The 27773-nt window shown below is 39.5% G+C and overlaps 1 protein-coding gene across 3 annotated transcripts in view; it reads right to left on the minus strand.

Moving 5' to 3' along the window:
• SCP2 (sterol carrier protein 2) overlaps positions 1–27773 on the minus strand; it is a 164205-nt gene that overhangs the window by 17494 nt on the left and 118938 nt on the right. For all 3 annotated transcript variants that reach the window (XM_012534485.3, XM_033435492.2, XM_049699950.1), the window contains 2 exons: positions 17248–17350; positions 3181–3310 (listed from right to left, as the gene is read on the minus strand). In XM_012534485.3, coding sequence (XP_012389939.2) covers positions 3181–3310; positions 17248–17350 — 233 coding nt within the window. The remainder of the gene's footprint in view (positions 1–3180; positions 3311–17247; positions 17351–27773) is intronic.

Here is a 27773-nt window from a genome sequence, read left to right on the forward strand (position 1 = left end):
ACATACAGAACAGACATGTGGACACCGGGGGGGTAAAGGGAGGGTGGGATGAATTGGCAGATTAGGTTTGACATAAATACACTACCATGTATAAAAGGGATAGCTAGTGGGAACCTGCTGTATAGCACAGGGAGCTCAGCCTGATGCTCTGTGATGACCTAGGTGGGTGGGAGGTCCAAGAGGGAGAGGATATATTTATACATATAGGTGATTCACTTCATTGTACAGCAGAAACTAACACAACATTGTAAAGCAATTATACTCCAATAAAAATAAAAATTAAAGAAAAATAAAAACTTTAAAAAAAATCACCTTGACATCTGTCTAGACATGTCACTATATAATCCTGAAGTAACCATTAACATTCAGTCATTTAAAAAAATTGGCATTATTTCCCCAAAGTTCTTTTTATTTCTAAAAGCTAGAATCTAGATGAAGCATTTAGTTTTTCTTCGTATATCATGTTAGATGGCAGCTCACAGAATGTAAACATAGTTATTTTTCTGCCCACTCATTTTGAGAAAAAAAAAATGCTGCCCACACCAGATGCCCTTACTACCACTCAGCTTTTCCTTCATTAATCTCTAGTTGATTCCTTATTCAACAGTACATATAACACTGCTCTTAACATCATCTCCTTTCTCCAAGCTCTAAACTCTATTCCAGGATCTCTGCCAAACCCCTCTGTACCTCAAAATGCCCCTGAATATTTATCTACCCCCTCTTAGAGGAAGAAGTATCCATCCCTCCTTGTTAAGGCTAACCCTCCTTCCACCTGTGCTCCTGATGACATTGTCTCCTCCAGGACCTTCCCCAGTAATGTAGCAATAATGAACTCTACCATCTTTGATAGATCTCCTTCTCCTTCACAGCTTCCAAGTACCATCAACTTCACCCCACACACCCCTAGCAACTACCATGTAACAACATCCTTTTTTCTCACTGCCAACACTCGGCTATCCTTTTTGCTTACTTAGATGGTGGTACCATCCATCCTCCTAATTGCTCTCTCTGCTTCTGGTTTCTTCATTTCTAATTCATCAGGTCGAATACACCAGCTTCATCCTCTAAAACAGCAGAGTATTTAGAAAGCTCTGACTTTCACTTTTCTACTCAAAAAGATTTAAGGGATTGATTATATATAAAATCGTTTTCAAAGTTCATAGTATAGCCCTCTAAAACGCTAGTTCCTATCCATCCCATCTCTTAATCGCACCAGGCTCTCTCCGAGAGAAACATAACATACAATATAGCTACCACCTACTGAGCATCATTCATTCATTCTGCTGTTCACTTTTTATTTATTTATTTTACTGAAGGCCTACCATGTGACAGGTACTATTCTAGGCACTGTGAATGCAGCAGTGAACCTAAGAGGCACAAAGCTCTGCCTTCATGCAGCTTACAACTCAAGTGGGGGGGATGGACGATAAGCAAAGAAATAAGATATGGTATCAGATGGCGGTAAGTGCTATAAAGAAAAATAAGGCAGAAAAGGACAATAGGGAATGGTAATGGGGGTGTGATTTAGAAGTGTGGTTGGGGAAAGGCTCACTGAGAAGGTGACATTTGGGCAAAAACCAAAGGAAATGGGAGAACAAGCCATGAGGATATGTGAGGGATGACGACTCCAGGCAGTAGAAAGCCCCTGAACTGCGAACGCCCACGTTCAAGCAATAGCAAGGAGGCCAGTGTAACTGGAGCAAAGTGAGGGAGAGTATAATAAGACAGAGAAGACTAGGGCCAGATCATATGGTGTGATTATAAGAACCCTGGTTTTTACCCTGTGAGCTAACTTGAGTTTTAAAATGATCACTCCAGCTGGTGTGTGCAGAAACAGGGCAGAAGGTTAGAAACAGGGAGACCAGGCAAAAAATGATGGAGGACCAAGGTGGTAGTAGTATAGGATGGAATTTGCTGGCGGATTACACTGTAGAGTGTGAGAAAAAGAAGAGCCAAGGTAGATGCAAACTATTACATTTAGAATGGATAAACAACAGCTCCTACTGTATAGCACAGGGAACTATATCCAAACTCCTGGGATAAACCATAATGGAAAAGAATATTAAAAAAAGCACATGTATATGTGTATAACTGAGTCACTTTGCTGTACAGCAGAGATTGGCACACCATTGTAAATCGACTATACTTCAATTTAAAAAAAAAAGAAGAGCTAAGCATGACTTCAAGGGTTTTAGACTGAGGAGCTGGTAAGACAGAGGAGCAATTTAGCAAGATGCAGAAGACAGTTCGAGGAGAACATAATTAAAGGGGAGTGGGAGGAAGATCAGCAGTTCAATTTCATACATGTTAGCCTTGAGAGGCCTACTAAGGATCCAAGTAAACTTGTCAATTATGCAGCTGGATATACACCTTGGAGTTCAGTAGCTGAGTTCACACTGAAGATACCTGGGAGTCATCAGTGTAGAGACGGTTTTAAAAGCATGAAACTAGATGAGAGTCCCAGGGACTAAATGTAGATAGAACTGAGCCTTAGAGCACTCCAACATTTAGACTTTTAGAGATGCAGAAAAAAACAGGGACAGAGGCCAAGAAGGAACAGCCAGTAGGTAAGAAGAAAGCCTGGAAGAATAATATAATTATGAGGGCTGGGAATTAACCACTCAATTTACCAACATGGCGGTTACCTGACCTTGACAAGAACAGTTCTGGGATAATAATGAGGACCAAAGCTGACTGGAATGGGTGAGAGAAAGACTGGGTGAGAGAAGTGGAGGTAGTGAGTACAGACAGGTCTTCTGAGGACACATAACCATACACTGAAGCATATGCTTCACAGGCTAATCAGGAGATAATGCTCTTAATCCTCACGTGACCCTATGAAATAGGTACCGTTTATTATTCCCATTTACAAATGAAAAAAACAAAGCTCAGAGAAGTGAAATAATTTGTTCAAGGCCAGAATCTGTGAGTGGCAGGACCAGGACTCCAAACCCAAGTCTGTTTAATTCCAAAGCCTACGGCTGGTGACAGTGATGGAGCCTTCCAGTCTTTGGGAGGAAGCAGCTGTGACCTATTCCTGTTCCCAAGGATTCCCCAGTTCTTTAACAAGGTCCTGGAACTCTAAAGCCAGCCCTTTTGGAAAACACCAAAGCAGGCCCCCATTTTTCTTTGTGAACTTGTCAGTGCTCCTATAAATGAAGTCATCACTGCACTGACCTGAGTCAGGGAGCACTGATCCTTTGCCATTCTTCACGTCCACCACCCAGGTGGCTTCTTTACCTCCAGGGCCGTCCTTCACCTTGAAGGCAAAAATACCACCGATTTTCTTCACAAACTGCTCCCCTTCCTGGAAATAAAAATAACACAGAGTTATATGAAGTTCATTCTTCTGGCTTTTCCCCAAATTTTTAAATAGATACACGATGTGAGCAGCTGGGTCAGCAGACAGTCCCCAAGCTCCCTTAGGATCTTTTACCCAGAAAAGTCTGAAAGGCAACCAGGCAACAACTGCGTCACCTGCCAAATCTTCTGTTGAAAATGGCTTTCTGGATACAACTGGTGGAAGGACAGGGAGAATGGGAGAGTGGGTGGCACAGCAGCATTTTCTACTGAAATAGCCTTCATTTGTCTCAATAATTTCTGAAAGATTCACTCCGGCCTCTCTCAATGTAGGAAGCCTAACGCCTCTTTACTTTGTAGGTAAATTCCTTCACATGTATTTTTGTTCTTCCACAATCAGAATTTAAAGATAAGTGGTTCAACTCATTTCCTGCATTAGTATAAAGAATTATACAAGTAATATACCATCCACCACCTACTTCTGGATCTTGAGGAATGAAGCTGGAAAAATAACCTCAGATCCACATCTCCGTAGGTTGGTTTCCTTTCTCCCTCCCTCTCCCCTTCATTCCCACTCTGTTTCATCCTTCCTTACTGAAATATTGATTGACCGAAACAATGATTGGCACCAGACTTTATTCCAGACGCTACGGAGTTAGAAGGGTAAATGATAATACACTATGATCACTATGAAAAAGGGGAACACAGGGGCCTACAGGAGCACAGAGGACCCGCTAACCCGGCTGGCAGGGTGAATAACTCACACACCTTAAAAAAAAACACACACACAATAATTTTATTGCAATTATTTTTCTTTAGAGAAAAAAACATATTGTACTGCAGAAAAAATAGAAAATATTGAGAAGCAAAAAGAAAACAAATCATTCATAATTTCACCACTCAGAGAAAATAACATTTTGATATAAATCTCCTCTTTTTTCTCTACATATATATATATATATATATATATATATTTTTTTTTTTTTTTTTTTTTTCTTGCGGTACTTGGGCCTCTCACTGCTGTGGCCTCTCCTGTTGCGGGGCACAGGCTCCGGACGCGCAGGCTCAGCGGCCATGGCTCACGGGCCTAGCTGCTCTGTGGCATGTGGGATCTTCCCGGACCGGGGCATGAACCCGTGTCCCCTGCATCAGCAGGCGGACTCTCAACCACTGCGCCACCAGGGAAGCCCCCATATATATATTTTTAATGAGTATATTTACTGTTTTGTAATCCACTTTTCGGTTTAATATAGCTATCCTTATTACTGTGTCATTAAGTATTCTTCCATATAACTTTAAATGACCATACATAGTCTTTAATTGTAGACGTGTACTATACTTTATTTAACCAATACTCTGCTGCTTGATGTTTAAGGTTAGTCTTAACTTCTGGCTCTTATAACAATGCTGTACATAACGTTCTTACATCTAAGTATTTTTACATAACCTCATTTACTTAAGGTTAATCTCCAAGAATTAAATTTTACTAATTAATAACAATGAATTTGCAATCAGCATCGGTTTGAATTCCTGCTCTGCCATTACTTATATAACCCTGAGCAATTTACTAAATCTCTCTGAATCTCAGTCTTCTTATCTGTGAAAGGGAGATAATAATATAGCTACCCTCATAGAGTTGTATGGTATTTAAATACCCACAAAGCACAGAGTAACTGCTCAATAAACGCTGGCATTTTTCCCCATTATTTTACTGTATGATCTGTCTGCTATTCCTGTGCCAGTATTATAGCTTTATAAATGTACTTTACTCTTTGGTACAGTAAATACCATAATTCCTCTCTTAGAAAGATTCTTAACTATTCTTGGATTTGTTTTGGACATTTTTTCCTCTAGAGGTACATTATAATCATTTAGTTAGTTCTTCCCCCGAAAATGGGGCTATAGGACTTCCCTGGTGGGGCAGTGGTTTAGAATCCACCTGCCAATGCAGGGGACATGGGTTCAATCCTTGGTCTGGGAAGATCCTACATGCCACAGAGCAACTAAGCCCGTACACCACAACTACTGAGCCTGTGCTCTAGAGCCCGCGAGCCACAACTACTGAGCTGGCACGCCACAACTACTGAAGCCTGCACGCCCTAGAGCCCATGTGCCACAACTACTGAGCCCTCATGCTGCAACTATTGAAGCCCATGTGCCTAGAGCCCATACTCCACAACAAGAGAAGCCACAGCAATGAGAAGCCCATGCACAGCAACAAAGAGTAGCCCCCACCCGCCCACAACTAGAGAAAGCCTGTGCACAGCAACAAATACCCAACGCAGCCAAAATAAACAAACAAACAAATAAATAAATGGGGCTACATACAATATATGGATCTGTTTGGAGGAAAAGTAATATCTTTACAATATTAAGTCCTCCCATCCATGAAGATGGTGTATCTTCAAGTTTTCCTTGATGTCCCTTGGCAATATTTTGTCATTTTCCCCCATATAGGCTTTTGTACATTTCTTGCCAAGTTTACTCTTAGTTTTTTAATATTTTATATTACTCTTGTTAATAATATATTTTTCATTATATTTCATGACTAGGTAATTGCAAATATATAGAAAATATATTCATCTTTACATATTTATTCTGGAATTGGCTATCTTTTCAGTTTTCTTATAATTTCTAATCGAGTTTTTATTTACCACCTTTTTTTTTTCAGCCTTACATCCCTGCAATAATTTATATCCAAGATTCCTCCTTTTGGTATCATAATATTTCTTCTTTTAACAAAGACTTTAGTGTTTACTATGTTCAGGCACTGTGCTAAGTACCTGAAATACTCAAATAATTATTATCAGTTACTAACCTCTGTTTCTACGTATGCAGAGAGTCTGGCCTAAGTTCTTTCTTTTTGTTGTGTTTTGTTTGTTTTATAACAAATTCATTGAGATATTTATATATCAAAAAATTAATCCTTTTAAAGTATATTAATTCAGTGGTATTTTAGTATATTCAAAGTTGTGCAACCAACACCACTATCTAATGTTAGAATATGCTCATCACCCCCAAAAGAAAACCATACACATTAGCAGTCACCCCCACCCCCACCATTCTCCTCTCCTGCTAGCCCCTGACAACCACTAACCTACTTTCTGTCTTGATGGACTTGCTTATTCTGGACATTTCACACAAATGGAATCATACAGTATATGGTCTTTTGTTACTGGCTTCATTCACTTAGTATAATGCTTTTAAGGTTTATCCACGTTAAAGCACGTTATCAGTAATTAGTTCCTTTTGATGGCCAAATAATATTCCATTGTATGGATGCAGCACATTTTGTTTAGCCATTCACCAGTTGGTGGCTGTTTCCCCTTTTCAGCTATTATCAATGATACTGCTATGGACACTTGTGCACAAGTTTTTATATGGACATAGGATCTAATTCCTCTTATATTTAGAAGTAAAAATTTGGGTCATAAGGTAATGTTTAACCTTTCGAGGAACTATCAAGCTGTCTTCTAAAGTGGCTGCACCATGTTACACTCCTACCAGCAACAAATGAAGGTTCCAATTTCTCTACATCCTTACCAACATTCTTGTCTGTCTTTTTTATTTTAGTTATCCTAGTGGGTGTGTCAATCTTTTTCTTGTACATAGATAACACACCTGAACCTATCTAGAATGAACCATGGGTCTTAGGACTCCAAAGAAGCTATTCTAAAAATATTTAATCTAGGCCTACTTATCTCAACAGCCATGGAAGCAATTCTTAACATGTGACTGTCCTGAAATCAACTACCAACATTTTCTAATTAAATCAAGAAATCAAAATGATTGTCAAATTTTTAAAGTGAAGGAGAGAAATTCTCTTATTTTGGCTTCCCTTAAAACATCTCACTCAAATTAAGTTAACTTTCGGAAAAACTAGTAACAACAATAATCTTTTGGGGGCTATAAAGTTTTCAAGTGCTTTTATATACATTATTTCTTTAATTTTCATAAAACCCTGAAAGTAGTTGCACAGGTGTTAATATTAGCTCATTAAGCAGAAAAAATTACTGAGGCTCTAAAAGGTTAAGAACCCTTTAGACTATTCTCTATCCTACTGCCAACTAATCCCTCTAATATAACCCACCTAACACTAACATAAATATCACTTTCAGGTTTGAATTTAAATGCCTCCCCACAGCCTACAGGATAAAGCCTGCCTTTATATATCATTCAAAATTCTTCATAATCTGAAGGATATTTATATGTTATCTTCAGCCCCTTTTTCATCCTCCCCAGGTTTTTTTGTTCTGACCGCTTTGAATGCCATGAACATACATGCCTCTATGCCCTTGCTCATGCCCTGTCCCAGTTCACTCACCTCCTCCTACTCTCCATTCCCACCTAACTTCATCAATTCAAGTCTCAGCTCACACGCTAACTCTTCTGGAAAGGCGTTTCTGCCTCTACTGGACATTTTGATAGCCCTTTGCACATACACCCACCTGCAAGTTTCTTGCTAAAGCAGTTTTTTTTTTTTCCCGGGAAAAATTTCCAATGTCTATTTTCCCACTAAACTCAATGTTCCCTGAAGGGCAAGGACGTATGACAAGTAAGCAACACAACCAGAAATCAATCTCAGGTTGGTTTAACTTCAAATTCAATGCTCTTTCCATTTGCTCATACCATATGGCAAAGTAGGTTATATCAATACTTCCAAAATTTGGCCTATAAAAGTAGTTTCTGACACCATAAATAAATTAAAAGAAAGTTCAAGTCTTTTCCACATTCCTTAAAATCCTTTATCCTTCAAGGTTCTGTGGAGATAATCTAGAAGAGTAGGTAGTAACGCTGGTGTGCTGGGCCACCCAAGGAGCCAGGCTTCCTTTGGGGCCAAGAGCCCATGAACAGCTACTTCCAGCTGCATCTACGCGTCATCTGCTTGCACAATGCCTCAGGAATAGTTGTGTTAGACACCAACAAGTTAGAGCAGGAAATCACCAGCAAACGTTTAGGAATTCTACCTGAATACCTGGAAATTCCTCCCACTTCCTTAAGACAGATGTAGATTAATTTTGCACCTGCTGTTACTTTTGACAACCAACTGATCCTCTTATAAAATCAAATCCTTTGGTCAATAAAACATTTTCAATTGAAGAAGGAGTGAGAGAGGGCAAGGAAATGGACAAGGAGGAGAGAGTTAAAAGGGTAAAGAAAATACATATCTGTTGCAACACTAGAGATCACTAATACTAAGAAAGTTCTAAGTGCCTGCTTGCTTGAAGAAAAGTACTTCTTTCTGAGTAGGCAAAGGGTCAAGGAGTAGGTCCTGTTGTAAACTTAATAGGAACAAAAAATTAAGACAATTCAAAGAAGGGCAATGGGGTATTGCTATCGAAAACAAAAGTGGAAATAAAATCTCTTGTCAGGCTTCCTTTGCAATGCAGAAAATGCATGAATTGACAAAAGATTCCAAGACTTTCACTTTCTAGTACTGCAAACATTTAGGAAACTGACAATCGTGGGAAGGAAAAAAGAAACAAGGGGACAAGGTCCATGCAAGTGAGGTTACAGAAGGAGAAGAAAAGAATTAAAATGGGAGCAAGAGGCATACATTTGCAAAGCTAAAAGAAAACTGTGAAATAAAAACAGCACTGTTTCGTTAATCCCAGTAATGAAATATGCAATGGTTGACATATAGCCATAACAGATACTCTCTAAACTATTTTCTTTTTTGACAGAATAAAGTTGAAAAAAAAGAAAAAAAAAGGGACAACCTGGCAGAAGCAACTATCCTATGGATTATTCTGCAGGCAAATACTGGTGGCATGAAAAAAATTTTTTTCAAGCTGAGCCCTTAGAGAGTCCAGCTTCACTTTAGTGGACATTTGTAATAAAAGAAATTTAAAACACAATAATGAGATATATTTCCCTACTATTGGCAAAGATTTTTTTAAAGCCAGCCAACAAAGCACTGGAGATAGTGTGAAGAAAAAACCATCACTCTCACGAACTGTCATTAAGTTTGTAAATAAGTTCCCTCTTTTTGGTGGATAGTTTGGCAACACGTATCAAAAAGCTAAACATACATATCCAACAACCCAACAATTTCCCCTTCTAACTAGTTGTGCTGAGGCAATCATGGCGTTAAGTATTTAAAAATGAGGGCAAAAGGAAATTTATTATACCTGTTTTTTTTACTTGCAAGATTTAAATACAACACAATGTTCAACACAGGAGGCTAGTTATATAGATTATGATACCTATATTCAAACGTGTACTATGGGGTCATTAAAACTGATGGTAAGGATTTATATTTATGGGCAGGGAACATACTACCAAGAGAAGAAAGCAGGTTATAAAATAACAGGTAGGGACTTCCCTGACAGTCCGGTGGCTAAGACTCCACACTCCCAACACAGGGGGCCTGGGTTCAATCCCTGGTCAGGGAACTAGATCACACATGCAGCAACTAAAGATCCCACATAGCGCAACTAAGACCTGGCGCAGCCAAAAAAATAAATAAATGAATATTAAAACAAAACAGGTAGATTAACAAGGGTGTATCCCTCAAGATGGCAGCAAGATAGGTCTGCAGGCTCCTGGGCCACTGCCTGCCTGCTGGGAACTGTCAGCCCTGGCCCCCTCTACATCAGGAAGATTGTTGATCATTATGAAAATTCTAGAAATGCAGGGTACTTTGTCAAGACACATCAGTCACTTTAGCTGTTTTCCCATCCACAGCACAATCACCTTAAGGTGTTAAGAAATCCTCTGTGCTATAATAAGGGAGTTACAAGATATGCACAATGCTTGCCTTCACACTGTGGCTCTAACATGAGTGAAATGCACACCTTAAATGTTCTGAATCCTTTATTTCAGCCCACTGGTCAGCTTAATACATGTGTAATTGGAATTATGTGACTGTGGCTGTAACTGTGCCTCGTTGGTCACAATTAAAATCAATTATGAAATTCCAAGGTATCTTTAAGTTTGAAACAATGAAGTAAATACCTAATTTTGCCTGAAGAGAATAACTCTCTATTTTGGAGAGTTACTGTTAGATTGCTTTAGTATGATTATTATCTATCAAGAACTAATTACTGATCCTCCAGAAGGCAGACAGCAGAAGCAAGAAGATCTATAATCCTGCAGCCTGTGGAACGAAAACCACATTCACAGACAGATAGATGAAATGAAATGGCAGAGGACTATGGACCAGATAGAGGAACAAGATAAAACCCCAGAAAAACAACTAAATGAAGTGCAGATAGGCAACCTTCCAGAAAAAGAATTCAGAATAATGATAGTGAAGATGATCCAGGACCTCAGAAAAAGAATGGAGGCAAAGATCAAGAAAATGTAAGAAATGTTTAACAAACACCTAGAAGAATTAAAGAACAAATACCTAGAAGAATTAAAGAACAAACAAACAGAGTTGAACAATACAATAACTAAAATGAAAAATACCAGAAGGAATCATTAACAGAATAACTGAGGCAGAAGAATGGATAAGTGACTTGGAAGACAGAATGGTGGAATTCACTGCTGCAGAACAGAATGAAGAAAAAAGAATGAAAAGAAACGAAGACAGCCTAAGAGACCTCTGGGACAAAATTAAATGCAACAACATTCACATTATAGGGGTCCCAGAAGGAGAAGAGAGAGAGAAAGGACTCGAGAAAATATTTGAAGAGATTATAGTTGAAAACTTCCCTAACATGGGAAAAAAATAGCCACCCAAGTCCAGGAAGCACAGAGAGTCCCAGGCAGGATAAACCCAAGGAGAAACACACCAAGACATACACTAATCAAATAGACAAAAATTAAAAAGACAAAGAAAAATTATTAAAAGCAACAAGGGAAAAATGACAACACACAAGGGAACTCCCATAAGGTTAACAGCTGATTTCTCAGCAGAAACTCTACAAGCCAGAAGGGGGTGGCAAGATATATTTAAAGTGATGAAAGGGAAGAACCTACAACCAAGATTACTCTACCCAGCCAGGATCTCATTCAGATTCGACAGAGAAATCAAAATCTTTACAGACAAGCAAAGAGAATTCAGCACCACCAAACCATCTCTACAACAAATGCTAAAGGAACTTCTCTAAGTGGAAAACAAAAGAGAAGAAAAGGACCTACAAAAACAAACCCAAAACAATTAAGAAAATGGTAATAAGAACATACAAACTGATAATTACCTTAAATGTGAATGGATTAAATGCTCCAACCAAAAGACACAGGCTCACTGAATGGATACAAAAACAAGTCCCATACATATGCTGTCTACAAGAGACCCACTTCTGACCTAGGGAAACATACAGACTGAAAGTGAAGGTGTGGAAAAAGATACGCCATGCAAATGGAAATCAAAAGAAAGCTGGAGTAGCAATACTCGTATCAGATAAAATAGACTTTAAAATAAAGAAAGTTACAAGAGAAAAGGAAGGACACTACATAATGATCAAGGGATCAATCCAACACTTATAAATATACATGCACCCAACACAGGAGCACCTCAACACATAAGGCAAATGCTAACAGCTATAAAAGAGGAAATTGAGGGACTTTAACACTTCACTTACACCAATGGACAGATCATCCAGACAGAAAATTAATAAGGAAACACAAGCTTTAAATGATACAATAGACCAGATAGATTTAATTGATATTTATAGGACAGTCTATCAAAACACAGCAGTATACACTTTCTTCTCAAGTACACACAGAACATTCTCCAGGATAGATCACATCTTGGGCCACAAATCAAGCCTCGGTAAATTTAAGAAAACTGAAATCATATCAAGCATCTTTTCCGACCACAATGCTATGAGGTTAGAAATAAACTACAGGGGAAAAAAATGTAAAAAACACAAACCCATGGAGGTTAAACAATACATCACTAAATAACTAAGAGATCAATGAAGACATCAAAGAGGAAATCAAAAAATACCTAGAGACAAATGACAATGAAAACACGACGATCCAAAACCTATGGGATGCAGTGAAAGCAGTTCTAAGAGGGAAGTTTATAGCAAAACAATCCTACCTCAAAAAACAAGAAAAATTTCGAAGAAACAATCTAATCTCACACCTAAAGGAACTAGTGAAAGAAGAACAAACAAAACCCAAAGTCAGTACAAGGAAAGAAATCATAAAGATCAGAGCAGAAATAAATGAAATAGAAACAAAGAAAAGAACAGCAAAGATCAATAAAACTAAAAGCTGGTTCTTTGAGAAGATAAACAAAATTGATAAACCTTTAGCCAGACTCATCAAGAAAAAGAGGGAGAGGACTCAAATCAATAAAATTAGAAATGAAAAAGGAGAAGTTACAATGGACACCACAGAAATACAAAGCATCATAAGAGACTACTACAAGCAACTCTATGCCAATAAAATGGACCACCTGGAAGAAATGAACAAATTCTTAGAAAGGTATAAAGTTCCAAGACTGAACCAGGAAGAAATAGAAAATATGAACAGACCAATCACAAGTAATGAATTTGAAACTGTGGTTAAAAACCTTTCAAGAAACAAAAGTCCAGGACCAGATGGCTTCACAGGTGAACTCTATCAAACATTTAGAGAGGAGCTAACACCCATCCTTCTCAAACTCTTCCAAAAAATTGCAGAGGAAGAAACAGTCCCAAACTCATTCTATGAGGCCACCTTCACCCTGATACCAAAACAAGACGAAGATACTATAAAAAACATTACAGACCAATACCATTGATGAATATAGATGCAAAAATCCTCAACAAAATACTAGCAAACAGAATCCAACAACACATTAAAAGGATCATACACCACAATCAAGTGGGGTTTATCTCAGGGATGCAAGGATTCTTCAATATATGCAAATCAATCAGTGTGATACACCACATTAACAAATTGAAGAATAAAAACCATATGATCATGTCAATAGATGCAGAAAAAGCTTCTGACAAAATTCAACACGAATTTATGATAAAAACTCTCCACAAAGTGGGCATAGAAGGAACCAACCTCAACATAATAAAGGCCATATATGACAAACCCACAGCAAATATCATTCTCAATGGTGAAAAACTAAAAGCATTTCCCCTAATATCAGGAGCAAGACAAGGATGTCCACTCTCACCGCTAATATTCAACGTAGTTTTGGAAGTTCTAGGCACAGCAATCAGAGAAGAAAAAGAAATAAAAGGTATAGAAATTGGAAAAGAAGAAGTAAAACTGTCCCTGTTTGCAGATGACATAATACTACACATAGATAATCCAAAAGGTGCTACCAGAAAACTACTAGAACTAATCAATGAATTTGGTAAAGTTGCAGGATAAAAAATTTATGCACAGAAATCTCTTGCATTCCTATACACTAACAACAAAAGATCAGAAGGAGAAATTAAGGAAACAATTCCATTCACCACTGCAACAAAAAGAATAAAATACCTAGGAATAAACCTCCCTAAGGAGGTAAAAGACCTGTACTCAGAAAACTATAAGCCTCTGAGGAAAGAAATCAAAGACGACACGAACAGATGGAGAGATATATCATGTTATTGGATTGGAAGAATCAATATTGTCAAAATGACTATACTCCCCAAAGCAATCTACAGATTCAGTGCAATCCCTATCTAATTACCAAGGGCATTTTTTAAAGAACTAGAACAAAAAATCTTAAAATTTGTATGGAGATACAAAAGACCCCAAATAGCCAAAGCAATCTTGAGGGAAAAAAACGGAGCTGGAGGAATCAGACTCCCTGATTTCCCACTATACTACCAAGCTACTGTAATCAAGACAATATGGTACAATATGGCACAAAAACAGAAATATAGATCAATGGAACAGGATAGAAAGCCCAGAGATAAACCCACACACCTATAGTGAACTAATCTATGACAAAGGTGGCAAGGATATACAATGGAGAAAAGACAGCCTCTTCAATAAGTGGTGCTGGGAAAACTGGACAGCTACATTTAAAAGAATGAAATTAGAACACTCCCTAACACCATACACAAAAACAAACTCAAAATGGATTAAAGACCTAAATGTAAGACCGGACACTATAAAACTCTTAGAGGAAAACATAGGAAGAACACTCTTTGACATAAGTCACAGAAAGATCTTTTTTGACCCACCTCCTAGAGTAATGGAAATAAAAAAATAAATAAACAAATGGGACCTAATGAAATTTAAAAGCTTTTGCACAGCAAAGGAAACTATAAACAAGACAAAAAGACAAACCCTCAGAATGGGAGAAAATATTTGCAAACGAATCAATGGACAAAGGATTAATCTCCAAAATATATAAACAGCTCATGCAGCTCAATGTTAAACAAACAAACAACCCAATCCAAAAACGGGCAGAAGACCTAAACAGACATTTCTCCAAAGAAGGCATACAGATGGCCAAGAGGCACATGAAAAGATGTACAACATCACTAATTTTTAGAGAAATGTAAATCAAAACTACAATGAGGTATCACCTCACACCAGTCAGAATGGGCATCATCAGAAAATCTACAACAACAAATGCTGGAGAGGGTATGGAGAAAAGGGAACCCTCTTGCACTGTTGGTGGCAATGTAAATTGACCTAGCCACTATGGAGAACAGTATGGAGGTTCCTTAAAAAACTAAAAATAGAACTACCATACGACCCAGCAATCCCACTACTGGGCATATACCCTGAGAAAACCATAACTCAAAAAGAGTCATGCACCACAATGTTCACTGCAGCACTATTTTTTTTTTTTTTTTTTTTGCGATATGCGGGCCTCTCACTGTTGTGGCCTCTCCCATTGCAGAGCACAGGCTCCGGACGTGCAGGCTCAGCGGCCATGGCTCACGGGCCCAGCCACTCCGCAGCATGTGGGATCTTCCCGGACCGGGGCACGAACCCGCGTCCCCTGCATCGGCAGGCAGACTCTCAACCACTGCACCACCAGGGAAGCCCTGCAGTACTATTTACAATAGCCAGGACATGGAAGCAACCTAAGTGTCCATCAACAGATGAATGGATAAAGAATATGTGGCACATAATACAATGGAATGTTACTCAGCCATAGAAAGAAACGAAATTGAGTTATTTGTAGTGAGGTAGATGGACCCAGAGTCTGTCATACAGAGTGAAGTAAGTCAGAAAGATACATACATACCAATACTGTATGCTAACACATATACATGTAATCTAAAAAAAAAAAAAAAGGTTCTGAAGAACCTAGGGGCAGGACAGGAATAAAGACGCAGATGTAGAGAATGGACTTGAGGACACAGGGTGGGGGAAGGGTAAGCTGGGACGAAGTGCGAGAGTAGCATGGACATATATACACTACCAAATGTAAAACATAGCTAGTGGGAAGCAGCCACATAGCACATGGAGATCAGCTCAGTGCTTTGTGATCACCTAGAGGGATGGGATAGGGAGGGTCGGAGGGAGACGTAAGAGGGAGGAGATATGGGGATATATGTATATGTATAGCTGATTCACTTTGTTATAAAGCAGAAACTAACACAGCATTGTAAAGCAATTTTACTCCAATAAAGATGTTAAATAAAGAAAGGAAAAAGAAAAACTAAAAATAGAATTACCATATGACCCAGCAATCCCACTACTGGGCATATATCCAGAGAAAACCATAATTCAAAAAGACACACGCACCCCAATGTTCATTGCAGCACTATTTACAGTAGCCAGGTCATGGAAGCAACCTAAATGCCCATCGACAGACAAATGGATAAAGAAGTTGTGGTACATATATACAATGGAATATTACTCAGCCATAAGAAGGAATGAAATTGGGTCATTTGTAGAGATGTGGATGGACCTAGAGACTGTCATACAGAGTGAAGTAAGTCAGAAAGAGAAAAACAAATATCGTATATTAATGCATATATGTGGATTCTCGAAAAATGGTACAGATGAACCGGTTTGCAAGGCAGAAATAGAGACAGAGATGTAGAGAACAAACATATGGACACCAAGGGGGGCAAGTGGGGATGGGGGTTGGTGGCGGTGGGATGAATTGGGAGATTGCAATTGACATATATACACTCATATGTATAAAATGGATAACTAATAAGAACCTGCTGTATAAAAAATTCTTTTAAAGAACTAAGTACTGTACATAAACATAGTTGCATATATAATATAAATTTAAAAACTCAACATGCATTGTATGATCCTCGTTATGTAAAACTGTATGTTAATACACACAGAGAGATGTCTCAAAGAATGTCAACCACTGTTAACAGTTTAGTGAACTCTTAGTAATGGCATTTCAGGAGATTTAAAATTTTTCTTCTTTTTTTTTTTTTTTCAGTATGCGGGCCTCTCACTGTTGTGGCCTCTCCTGTTGCGGAGCACAGGCTCCGGACGCGCAGGCTCAGCGGCCATGGCTCACGGGCCCAGCTGCTCCGCGGCATGTGGGATCTTCCCGGACCGGGGCACGAACCCGTGTTCCCTGCATCGGCAGGCGGACTCTCAACCACTGCGCCACCAGGGAAGCCCAAAATTTTTCTTCTTTATATGCTTCTGTATAATCCTTTTAATTAGATCATTTTTACAACAAGAAAAACAAATTTTAAAACTGTGAAAAACTCAAGCACAAAAGATTTCTTTTTAAAAGGAGTTTTGATATTAGGTACCTTTAAGGCTCCTTTAAATATTATTCTTTCTAATGGTTCTAAGTAAGATCTTCGTAATTCAGAAGGAAATTATACCAAAATAAATTAGAATCCCTTTACATCACTCAAATCTGGAGATTTATTCATCTCTGACATGCACTCTTACCAAAATTACAAGGAAGCCATAGTAGACACTAAGAAATATAAAATACACTCAATACTTGACAGTACGATATAAATTTTCAACTGGTACCACTCATGGCAACACGTGAAATCTATATCTGCTTCCTCTAGCCCCAGGGTCCTCCTGGTAGTATTGGGTTGACCAAAAAGTTCGTTCGGGTTTTTCCGTAAGAAATATCCCAATATTTTACATAAATCTTACCTCTTCAAGCTTCTTCTCAATCTCCTTAAAGACAAGACTTGCCTTAAATCCATCAACTGCAGAGCTGGTTGGAGCAGCCTCAATTTGATGAGTTCTAAAAGGACTGGGGGAAAGAATCGATTTCAATCCATGGAGTCATATAGGTACTAGGTTTTTCAACATTTATACAGTAGTAATTTTCAAAAACCCTAACAGAGATGCTGTGCCTTTTACCCAAAGGAAACTGTTATTAAGCCAATAAAACAATTAAGCTTTTCTTCCCATTTTTCAACAAATATTGCGTGCTCACTAGATGGTAGGCCTTGTCCTTGAAAATATACTAAACCAACGAACCTACCCTCATGAAGCTTCTAAGCCACTGGGGGAGACAATGAACATGCAAAAAATAAAGAATATAGTTACTATGAAGAAAATAAGGCAGATTAAGGAGATATAAAGAAAGTATATTTATGTGTGTTGGTCTATTTTATTTATTTTTTAAAGATTTATTTTATTATTTATTTAATTTACTTTTGTCTGCGTCGGGTCTTAGTTGCAGCACGCAGGGTCTTCTTTGAGGCGTGCGGGCTCTTTTGTTGCGGCATGCGGGTTATCTCTCTACTTGTGGCACACAGGCTCTGTAGTTACGGCATGTGGGTTCCAGAGCATGTGGGCTCTGCAGTTTGTAGCACACGGGCTCTCTAGTTGAGGCACGCGAGCTCAGTAGTTGTGGCGCAGGCTTAGTTGCCCCGCAGGCATGTGGGATCTTAGTTCCCTGATCAGGGATCGAACCGGTGTCCCCTGCATTGTAAGGCGGCTTCTTTAGACCCCAGGTGGTCTATTTTAGATAGCCTAGTCAGACAGGCCTCTCTGAGGAGGTGATATTTAAATTAGGTATTAAATTATGTAAATGAGCCAGCCATGTAAAGATTTAGGTGGAGAAGTCAGCTCTATACTTCCAGTACAAAGAACTTGATGTAGAAACTAGCTTAGCAGTTAAAGGAACTATAAGAATGCCAGTATGGCTGGAGCAGAGCAGAGGAGAAGGACCTAAGGTCACAGAAACATGCAGGGCAAGATAACAAGGGGCTTTACAGGTCACAGTTAAGAGTTTGGATTTTATTTTAAGTACCTTGAGAACTGCAGGGTATAAGCTGGAGAGTAGCACAATCCATTTACATGTTTTAAAAAATAAATCTGGCTGCTAGCTGGAAAATGGACTATAAGAGGGCAAGTGAGGAGGCAGGGAGACCAATTAAGAGGCTACTGCAGTAGTCCAGGCAAGAGACGATGGTGATTAAACAGGGTATAATGAAGTGGGGAGTAAGCAGAGGTTGGACTCGAGATTTATTTTTTAGCTATGACACAAGATATGAATTTACTAACATCCGTCTATTGGTTGCTTGATACTTGGGGAACAACTATAGATAAATGGCCTGATGTGGCAGAAAGAACATAGTCCCTACAGCTACAAAAGCCTGGGTTAGAATCTCAAGGCTTCCTCCACTCACTAGCTATGCGATTCTGAGCAAGCTACTTCATCTCTGTGCAACCTCTGGTAGGGAGGCAGGGAAGAAGGTGGAGGGTGCCGGTGACTTTGCAGAATTAAGTGGAATCCCGTGTGGAAGGTACCTAGCAGAGATCCTGGCCCATGGTAAAAAATGACAGCCACGACTATTACAGGCTGCAGAGCCTCAAGCATTAGATGCTGAGAGAAACTGAAAGGTCTGAAGAAGATGAGGGCACTTTAGGATTTTAAGTAATTCCTCTGAAATACCACAAGCATCCTGGCGGTGGCTGAGGCCAGGACTGGAACAACAAACATCGGAAGGATATACTTGAAGGAGTCAAGAGCGTAGCAGCTGCTCAGTAAGCAAAGCATTTCTTTCCTTCTTTCTCTACCTCCTCTCCTTCCTTCTCTTTCTCCCCACCCACCCCACCCGTTTCTCCTTTCCCTTCCCTTTCCTTCTTTCTATCATTTCATAAATATTTAACGACTGCCTGCTACAGGCCAAGCATTGTTCGAGGTACTGGGAGTACAATGGCGAACAAGTCAGACCCAGTCCCAGTCCTCACTGAATCTATATTTTTCCAGGAAAAAAAGAAGAAAACAGACAAAATAATTACAAGTATTAGGAAGCAGACAAAAAGAGGAACCGAGGTTAAGGCAGTCAAGGAATGATGTCTCTGAGCAAGTGAATTTAAGCTAAGACCCAATTAAAGGAAGAAAAGGAGCTAGACATTCAAAGAGGAAACTTGCAAAGATCCTGAGAGAGAAAAGAGTTTAGCATGTTAAAAGAAAGTAAAAGAGGACCAGTCACTAGAGTACAGTAAGTGGGGGCAAAATGACACAAAATGAAATTGGGGAACTGGGCAGGGACCAGACCATCCAGGCCAAAGAAGGGATTTTGGGAAACCACTGAAATGATTAAACAGGGAAGTGAAATAGTTTGATTTGTGATTATTCTTACAACTGTGCAGACAATGAATTGGTGGGGTTGGGATGCAAGAACTTAGGTGGGGAGAGGGTTACGAGGCTGCTGGAGTGGTCCAAATAGGAAGTGGAGGCAGTCTGCCAGCGGAGATGGAGAGAAGGAAGTGGATTCAAAATATATTTTAAACATTGAATCCATAAGCCTTGCTGCTGGGCACGAGAGAGATCTAAGGGGGAGGGGAAAGAGCAAGGATGATTTAGGTGTTTGGCCTGAATAACTGAAGGGATGACAGTGCCATTTATTGACAAAAGGAAGAATGCAGTGAGAGTAAAGGGGATCAAAGTCCCATCTCAGGCACAGTCAGTATGGGACCTTTGTGAGACAAGAAGGCAGTTGGATATGACAGTCTGGAGCTCAGAAGCAGTCTAGGCTGGAGATAAAGTCGGATAATCATTAGCATAATGAAAGTATTTAAATCCATGGGAACAGACAAGCTCACCTTGAGGGAATTCTAGAGAAAGAAGTAAGCCTAGGACAATACCCTGTGGATCTCAATTATTTAGAAGTCTGGGAGGGAAGAGGAAGCAGTAGCCAGGGATGCAAGAGGAAAACTAGAAGAACATAATGTCATAGAAGCCAAGAGGGGAGAAAGAATCTGGGAGGGAGGGAGGGAGGGAGGGAGGGAGGGAGGGAGGGAGGGAGGAAACTATGTCAAATGCTGCCAAAGGTCAAATACCCACTGGACTGGCAACATGAAGAGTTCAGCTGACTTGGGCAAAAGCAATATTAAGCAAGTGTTGGAAGGCAGAAGTCAGTAGAGATTACAGTAAATTAAAGAGTGAATAGGAGAGGGAAATAGAAACAGTGTGTCTCTTTTGAGACATTACTTTCAGGGGAAATGGAGTGGTCTCTGGAGGGGAGGGTGGTATTAAGGAAAGTTTGTTTTTGTTTTAAGATTAACATATTAGAGCATGTTTGCTTGATGATGGTAATGAACCAGGGGAAAAGAGACAGAAGTCTTGAGAAGGTGAAGGGGGATGAGATCTAGTGACCTATGAAGGAAGAGGAGGAGACTCAAGGGAAGAAGAGGATCAGAAGGGTAGAATGCTAGATAGGTCTATAAGTCTTGGGATGGAAGATAAGGGAGTTTGGGTCTAATGACTTCTGTTTTTTCAACAACATACAAGGCAAAAGTAATCAGCTGAAAATGAGGGTGAAAGGAGGGTATGGAAAGTCTAAGAGGTTGAAAAGTGAACCTACTAGAGAAATCATATTAATATCACAACAAGGAATGGAAGTATGCTCTCACCATGCTGAAATACATGCAATTCTCAGAGCATGGCATGCTACTTCATACTTCCATGCCTTTGCCCTTGCTGCTCCCTGTGTCTGGAATACCTCCGTCTTAGCAAATTCTATTTTACCCTTCAAGATCCAGGCCAGGAAACTCCCTTTCCGTGAAACCCTAGTAAATGTCAGCTTCTCAAGAGCAGATACCACAGCTTTTGAAAAAAATAATCTTTATTTATATCCTCAGTTCCTGACACACAATAGGTATTCAGTAAATAGTGACTGAATAGAACTGAATTACACTGAATTCTCTCTTAGCTAAATTCTAATTTTTTCCTGTTCCATTTAGAGCAGAATTATCTATGGTACACCATTTTCTCAGTCAAAAGTCTGAATGAGTGGCCTAAAATCAAGTGGCTACAACTAGTCCTCCACAAGCCAGTTTCATTTCATTAATAGTCCAACTTTTCAGCCTTTAATCATAAACATCACTGTGCCCTCTCCAAGCTTGACACTTCCTAACTGTATGTGATAAAATAATAACTGACACTTCTCAGCGTACATACAAAGTATCTTGATACTTTATGGGGCAGAGTTCAGACAAGTTCTGACAGGTCACAGATGTTTATTTTGCTTCTGTTGAAAAGTTCACTCAGTTAATGATTAACCAACTTTTCATCCAGATTAGGGAAAAAATTTATAAAGTTATATCAATATTTTCTGAAAATCCCTCATATCTTACAATTTATTTGATATGTGCCCTGCTCTAGGGAAGCTGAATATAACTTACACAAACTCAGAAAATAACTTACTCATATTACAAAAGGATGCACCTCATGATTTCTTTTTTTTTTTTTGAGATAGATTTGAAATTTTAGTAAAAGCTTTTTTGCCCACCCAAATCATATTCTTCTTTCTTTTTTTTTTTTTAACATCTTTATTGGGGTATAATTGCTTTACAATGGTATGTTAGTTTCTGCTTTATAACAAACTCATGATTTCTTTATATTCAAAGTTCTTTTAGCAGAAACTAAAGTCTGATTATTTTTATTTTTTTTACCTTGGTTTATACATAAGTTTTCTGGAATAAATCTAGTATATAAAATGTTGGAAGGGACTCTGAAGATTAACTATTTAGTGTATGAATTCCCTCTATGCTTCCTGAAATTTTCATTCCAAGGTCTAGAACACAGGCACTGTTTCAACAATGTCAAAGATCAGAAGCACAGGGGCTTCCCTGGTGGCGCAGTGGTTGATTGTCCGCCTGCCGATGCAGGGGACACGGGTTCGTGCCCCGGTCCGGGAAGATCCCACATGCCGCAGAGCGGCTGGGCCCGTGGGCCATGGCCGCTGAGCCTGCGCGTCCGGAGCCTGTGCTCCACAACAGGAGAGGCCGCGGCAGTGAGAGGCCCGCGTACCACAAAAAAAAAAAAAAAAAGATCAGAAGCACAGAGTAGCCAACAAAACAGGAACTTTGAACTCAGATATATGAAGGTTAGAGTCTTGACCGCTACCACTTAAGACTCTCTTTAGATACATTGTTTTAACTCTGATCATCAATCTCCTCATCTATAAACAAGGTACAAAACTTACCATGTGGATTTCTATGAGGATTAAACAAAGCAGTGAAGAGGAAGCACCTAGCATGGTCTTGGTGCTCATACTAGGCCCTCAAAAAGTGGTTGTTAAAGAACTATTACAACTCAATAATAAAAAGACAACCCAATTTTAAAATGGCCAAAATATCTGAATAGATATTTCTCCTAAGATATACAAATGGCCAATAAGCACATGAAAAGATGCTCAGGGGCTTCCCTGGTGGCGCAGTGGTTGAGAGTCCGCCTGCCGATGCAGGGGACACGGGTTCGTGCCCCGGTCCGGGAGGATCCCACATGCCGTGGAGCGGCTGGGCCCGTGAGCTATGGCCGCTGAGCCTGCGCGTCCGGAGCCTGTGCTCCACAATGGGAGAGGCCCGCGCACCGCAAAAACAAACAAAAAAAAGATGCTCAACATCATTAGCCATCAGGGGAATGCAAATCAAAACCACAATGAGATAACACTTCACACCCACTAGGATAGCTAAAATTAAAAAAGCAGACAGGGCTTCCCTGGTGGCGCAGTGGTTGAGAGTCCGCCTGCCGATGCAGGGGACACGGGTTCATGCCCCGGTCCGGGAAGATCCCACATGACGCAGAGCGGCTGGGCCCGTGAGCCATGGCCATTGAGCCTGCACGTCTGGAGCCTGTGCTCCGCAACGGGAGAGGCCACAACAGTGAGAGGCCCACATACCGCGAGAAAAAAAAAAAAAAGCCGACAATAACAAGTGTTAATGAGGATGTGAAGAAATCAGAACCCTTATAATGGAATTCAGCCATAAAAAGGAATGAAGTACTACATTCATTTTTATAACATGGATGAACCTTGAAAACATTATGCTAAATGAAAGCAGCAGTCACAAAAGGCCACATATTGTATGATTTCATTTATATGAAATGTCCAGAATAGGCAAATCCTTAGAGACAGAAAGTAGACTGTGGTTGTCAGAGCCTGCAAGAAGTGGGACTGGGGAATGACTGCTAACGGGTACATGGTTTCTTTCAGGGGTGTTGAAAATGTTCTAAAATCGATTGTGATGATGATTGCACAACTCTGTGATATACTAAAAAACCACTGAACATACACTTAAAATAGTGAATTTGTGGCATGTAAATTATATCCCCAAAAAAGCTGTTAAAAATCATTTTTAGGGCTTCCCTGGTGGCGCAGTGGTTGAGAGTCCGCCTGCTGAGGCAGGGGACATGGGTTCGTGCCCCGGTCCGGGAAGATCCCACATGCCGCGGAGCGGCTGGGCCCGTGAGCCATGGCCGCTGAGCCTGTGCTCCACAACTGGAGAGGCCACAGCAGCGAGAGGCCCGCGTACCGCAAAAAAAAAAAAAAAAAAAAAAACATTTTTAAAGTGGCCGCTGCTGTTTGTACTGTTTAGGAAGAATACAGGATCCTACATTTTAATCAAATTTCCATCCCTAAATCTAACATTTTACCAGTTTTACCAGTAATTAGTCTGTTCAAATTAGAAATGGTTGTGCGACACACACAGGACAAAAGAATAGGGTTCATTTGCAATCAGCAACTCCCCTTGACCTCTGAACGGGCACACGGCCCCATCACAGACAGAAATCCAGCCCAGAAAGCCAAACTGTGGACTTCAACAGGTTCGATATATGCCTCACTCTGAACTAAAAATTAAAGTTCATCTTTTCCAAACTTCTAGGTGACATTTATAATTTAATATATAAAACCATTTTCAACAGTTTAACCAGTGACGTGAACTACAGAAATAGGAAAGAAAAAAGGAAAATAGCTAGATAAATCAGAAATCAACAGTTTATTGAGCAACTGAGTGGCAGGTACTTTTTGTTAGTTTTCTAATCCCTGAAGTAGATATTTTCACTCTTTTCTAACTGAGGGAAAGGTGAACATGTCCTAAGCAAGCAGTGTGACGGAAAAGTTGATGGGATGTTCTTTCCACTGATCAACACTGCCTCTCTGATAATTCCAGCCTATAAAAAAATTAAAAAAGATGTCGCATACAGGTGGCATTTCAGTAGTTTTATAATTTCTTCATTCTAACTGCTAATTAATTGGTGGCTACATTAGTATGGAGAAAGGTAAAAATCAGATAAGATTTTTGCATGTGTTCTTAAATATCTCTTTTTAAATGAAACTAAGGGACTTCCCTGGTGGCACAGTGGTTAGGAATCCACCTGCCAACGTAGGGGACACGGGTTCGACCCCTGGTTCAGGAAGATCCCACATGCCGCACAGCAACTAAGCCCATGCGCCACAACTACTGAACCTGCACTCTAGAGTCCGTGAGCCACAACTACTGAGCCCGCGTGCCACAACTACCGATGCCTGCGCACCTAGAACCTGTGCTCCTCAACAAGAGAAGCCATCGCAGTGAGAAGCCTGTACACTGCAACAAAGACCCAACGCAGACAAAAATAAATAAATATTTTAAAAAATAAATGAAACTAAAATCGTGTGTGTGTGTGGTGTTGTGTGTGTGTCCACTGTGTCCCCTGAGAAGTCCTGGAGGTAATAACAACAAGCACTCAGCCAGCAGCCACACTGTGGTTTCTAAATACCATTCTCCACTAAAAGGAACTAGGGCTCTCTGAAGAAATGGTTGATCTTAGGGCTGGGGCAGGGAAAATACAGGATGAGCCTGGAATACCTTCTTGAGCTAGAAAGCAAGCAAGTAATAAATAGAATCACAAGACAGTACAAGTCATCTAGAAGGGGCTTCTGCTGGCTAAAGCAGGGACATTTTGAGTGTCAAAATAAATGATACTAATGAATTATAACCCACTGAATAAAATATGAATTCAGGAGTTCATACCGATATATTTATCGATATAGATGAATATGAACAAATTTTTTAATGGGGGAGAAGAGAATCTCCCTTACAGCAGAATACCACTTAATAAATATAAGGTATGATGAAGTTAGAAAAATATCATCAGTGGATGCTAAGATGAATGAGTAATGGGTAAAAGTTGGATGAGGAACAGGATATTTACATAATCGCAAAACATCTCACCACAAATTACCTATTAAGTACAAAGGAAAAACAGTAACTCTTTCAGAGGAAAACATGGTAGATACCACCTTAGTCAAGAAATCAAAGCTAAACATCACCAATATAGGATAATGCACATCATGTGCTTCCAGTCATGATGCATTACGTATACATCATCACTTCAGTGGTATTCCTGCAAAAAATGTGTAACCTGAACCTAATTACGAGGAAACATGTGACAAATGCAAACTGAGGGACATTCCATTCTTAAAGAATCTACTTATACTCTCCAAAAAAGTCGAAGTCAAGAAATAAGAAAGGCTGAGGGATTGTTTCAGATTAAAGGAAACTAAAGAGACATGACAGCTAAATGAACTCAGGATCCTAAATTGGATCCTGGACAAGGAGAAAGCCTAAAGCTTATAGTATCTTTTAAAGAGATATTATTGGGATAATTGTCAAACTGTGAATACCTTCTTTGGATTAGGTAATAGCATTTTTTTAAATTTACTTATTTTTTAATATTTATTTATTTAGGCTGCGCCGGGGCTTAGTTGTGGCATGTGGGATCTTTAGTTGCCACATGCGGGCTCTTAGTTGTGGCATGTGGACTTCTTAGTTGTGGCATGCGGACTTCTTAGTTGCAGCACGCAGATTCTTAGTCGTGGCATGCATGTGGGATCTAGTTCCCCGACCAGAGATTGGAACCTGGGGCCCCTGTAGGTAATAGCGTTTTATCAGTGTTAAATTTCCTGATTTTGATAGCTATACTGTGGTTGAGTAATAGAATATTCTAGTCTTTAGAAATGCATACTAAAATATATAAGGGTAAAAGAGCATAATGTCTCCAACTTTCAAACATTTCAGAAAACACATGCATATATATATATATATATATGCATATATGTATATATGCATGTAGAAAAATGATGAAGCAAATGAGGCAAAATATAAACAATCTGAGTACAAGGTATATAGGAGTTCCTTGTACTATTCCTGTAATTTTTATGTCAAAATCAAGGTTTCTAATTAAAATACAAAATTTAGAAAATGAAAAGGCTAATCACCTACAATCTCACCACTACCAACAAGTTTCCTATATTCATTTTTTCCACATTGCTTCCTCTAGTCCTTGTTTATGAGCACACATACATGGGTACAACTTTTACTTCTTTTAACTTCTTATATCACTTAGGGTTTTCACCTGTTGACTTAAACTTTCAAGCTAACTTAGACAATTTTCCATTAAAAAAGAAAAACTGGAGTGATCCAAATATGCCTCAACCAGGGAATGGATAAGCTGTGGTACATCCATACAAACGAATACCACTAAGCAATAAAAAGGAACAGATTACTCACACACAAAACATGAATGAATCTCAAATGCATTCTGCTAAGTGAAAGAAGCCAGACTCAAAGGCTTTTTGATTCTATTCACATGATATTCTGGAAAGGGGCAGAAAACAGATAGTGGTTGCCAAGGAATGGAGGACAGGGGGAAGGGTCGACTACAAAGGTGAACAAAGAATTCTGGTGGGTGATGCAATTGTTCTGTATCTTGATTATGGTGGTAGTTACTTGACTGTACATGTTTGTCAAAACTTTCAGAACTATGCACTAAACAGGTGGACTTTCACTGTATGTAAATTTTTATACCTTAATTAAAAATAGAAAAAACAAGCAGGGCTTCCCTGGTGGTGCAGTGGTTGAGAGTCCGCCTGCCGATGCAGGGTACACGGGTTCGTGCCCCGGTCTGGGAGGATCCCACATGCCGCGGAGCGGCTGGGCCTGTGAGCCATGGCCACTGAGCCTGCGCGTCCGGAGCCTGTGCTCCACAACGGGGGAGGCCACAACAGTGAGAGGCCCACGTACAGAAAAAAAAAAAAAAATAGAAAAAACAAAACAAAGTTGGGTTTAAAAACAGGTTTCACTTAACAGAATACAAAATGCAAATCTATCCTCAATCTGTGTCTTACATAAAATGAATAGGATGTTATAATACAGAGTCAATACTTATATTCAAAAGTGGTCTAAAGGAAAGTTTAACTGTAAATTAAATGCAATTGGTCACAGTTCTTAAATAAGACCGCTCCTCTTCATTTTCATGGTCCCTGTTGCAGCACTAAACATTTCTTATCCACACTACTGCAACTGCTTCCTAAGGATTCCTGGCCTCTGGTCCCTCCACCACTCAACTCAAAGTAATACCAGACTGATCTACCTAAAGTAAAGTGCGATAT

Source organism: Orcinus orca, chromosome 1 (genome assembly GCF_937001465.1).
Source record: "Orcinus orca chromosome 1, mOrcOrc1.1, whole genome shotgun sequence".
In the NCBI taxonomy this organism is placed as follows: Eukaryota; Metazoa; Chordata; class Mammalia; order Artiodactyla; family Delphinidae; genus Orcinus; species Orcinus orca.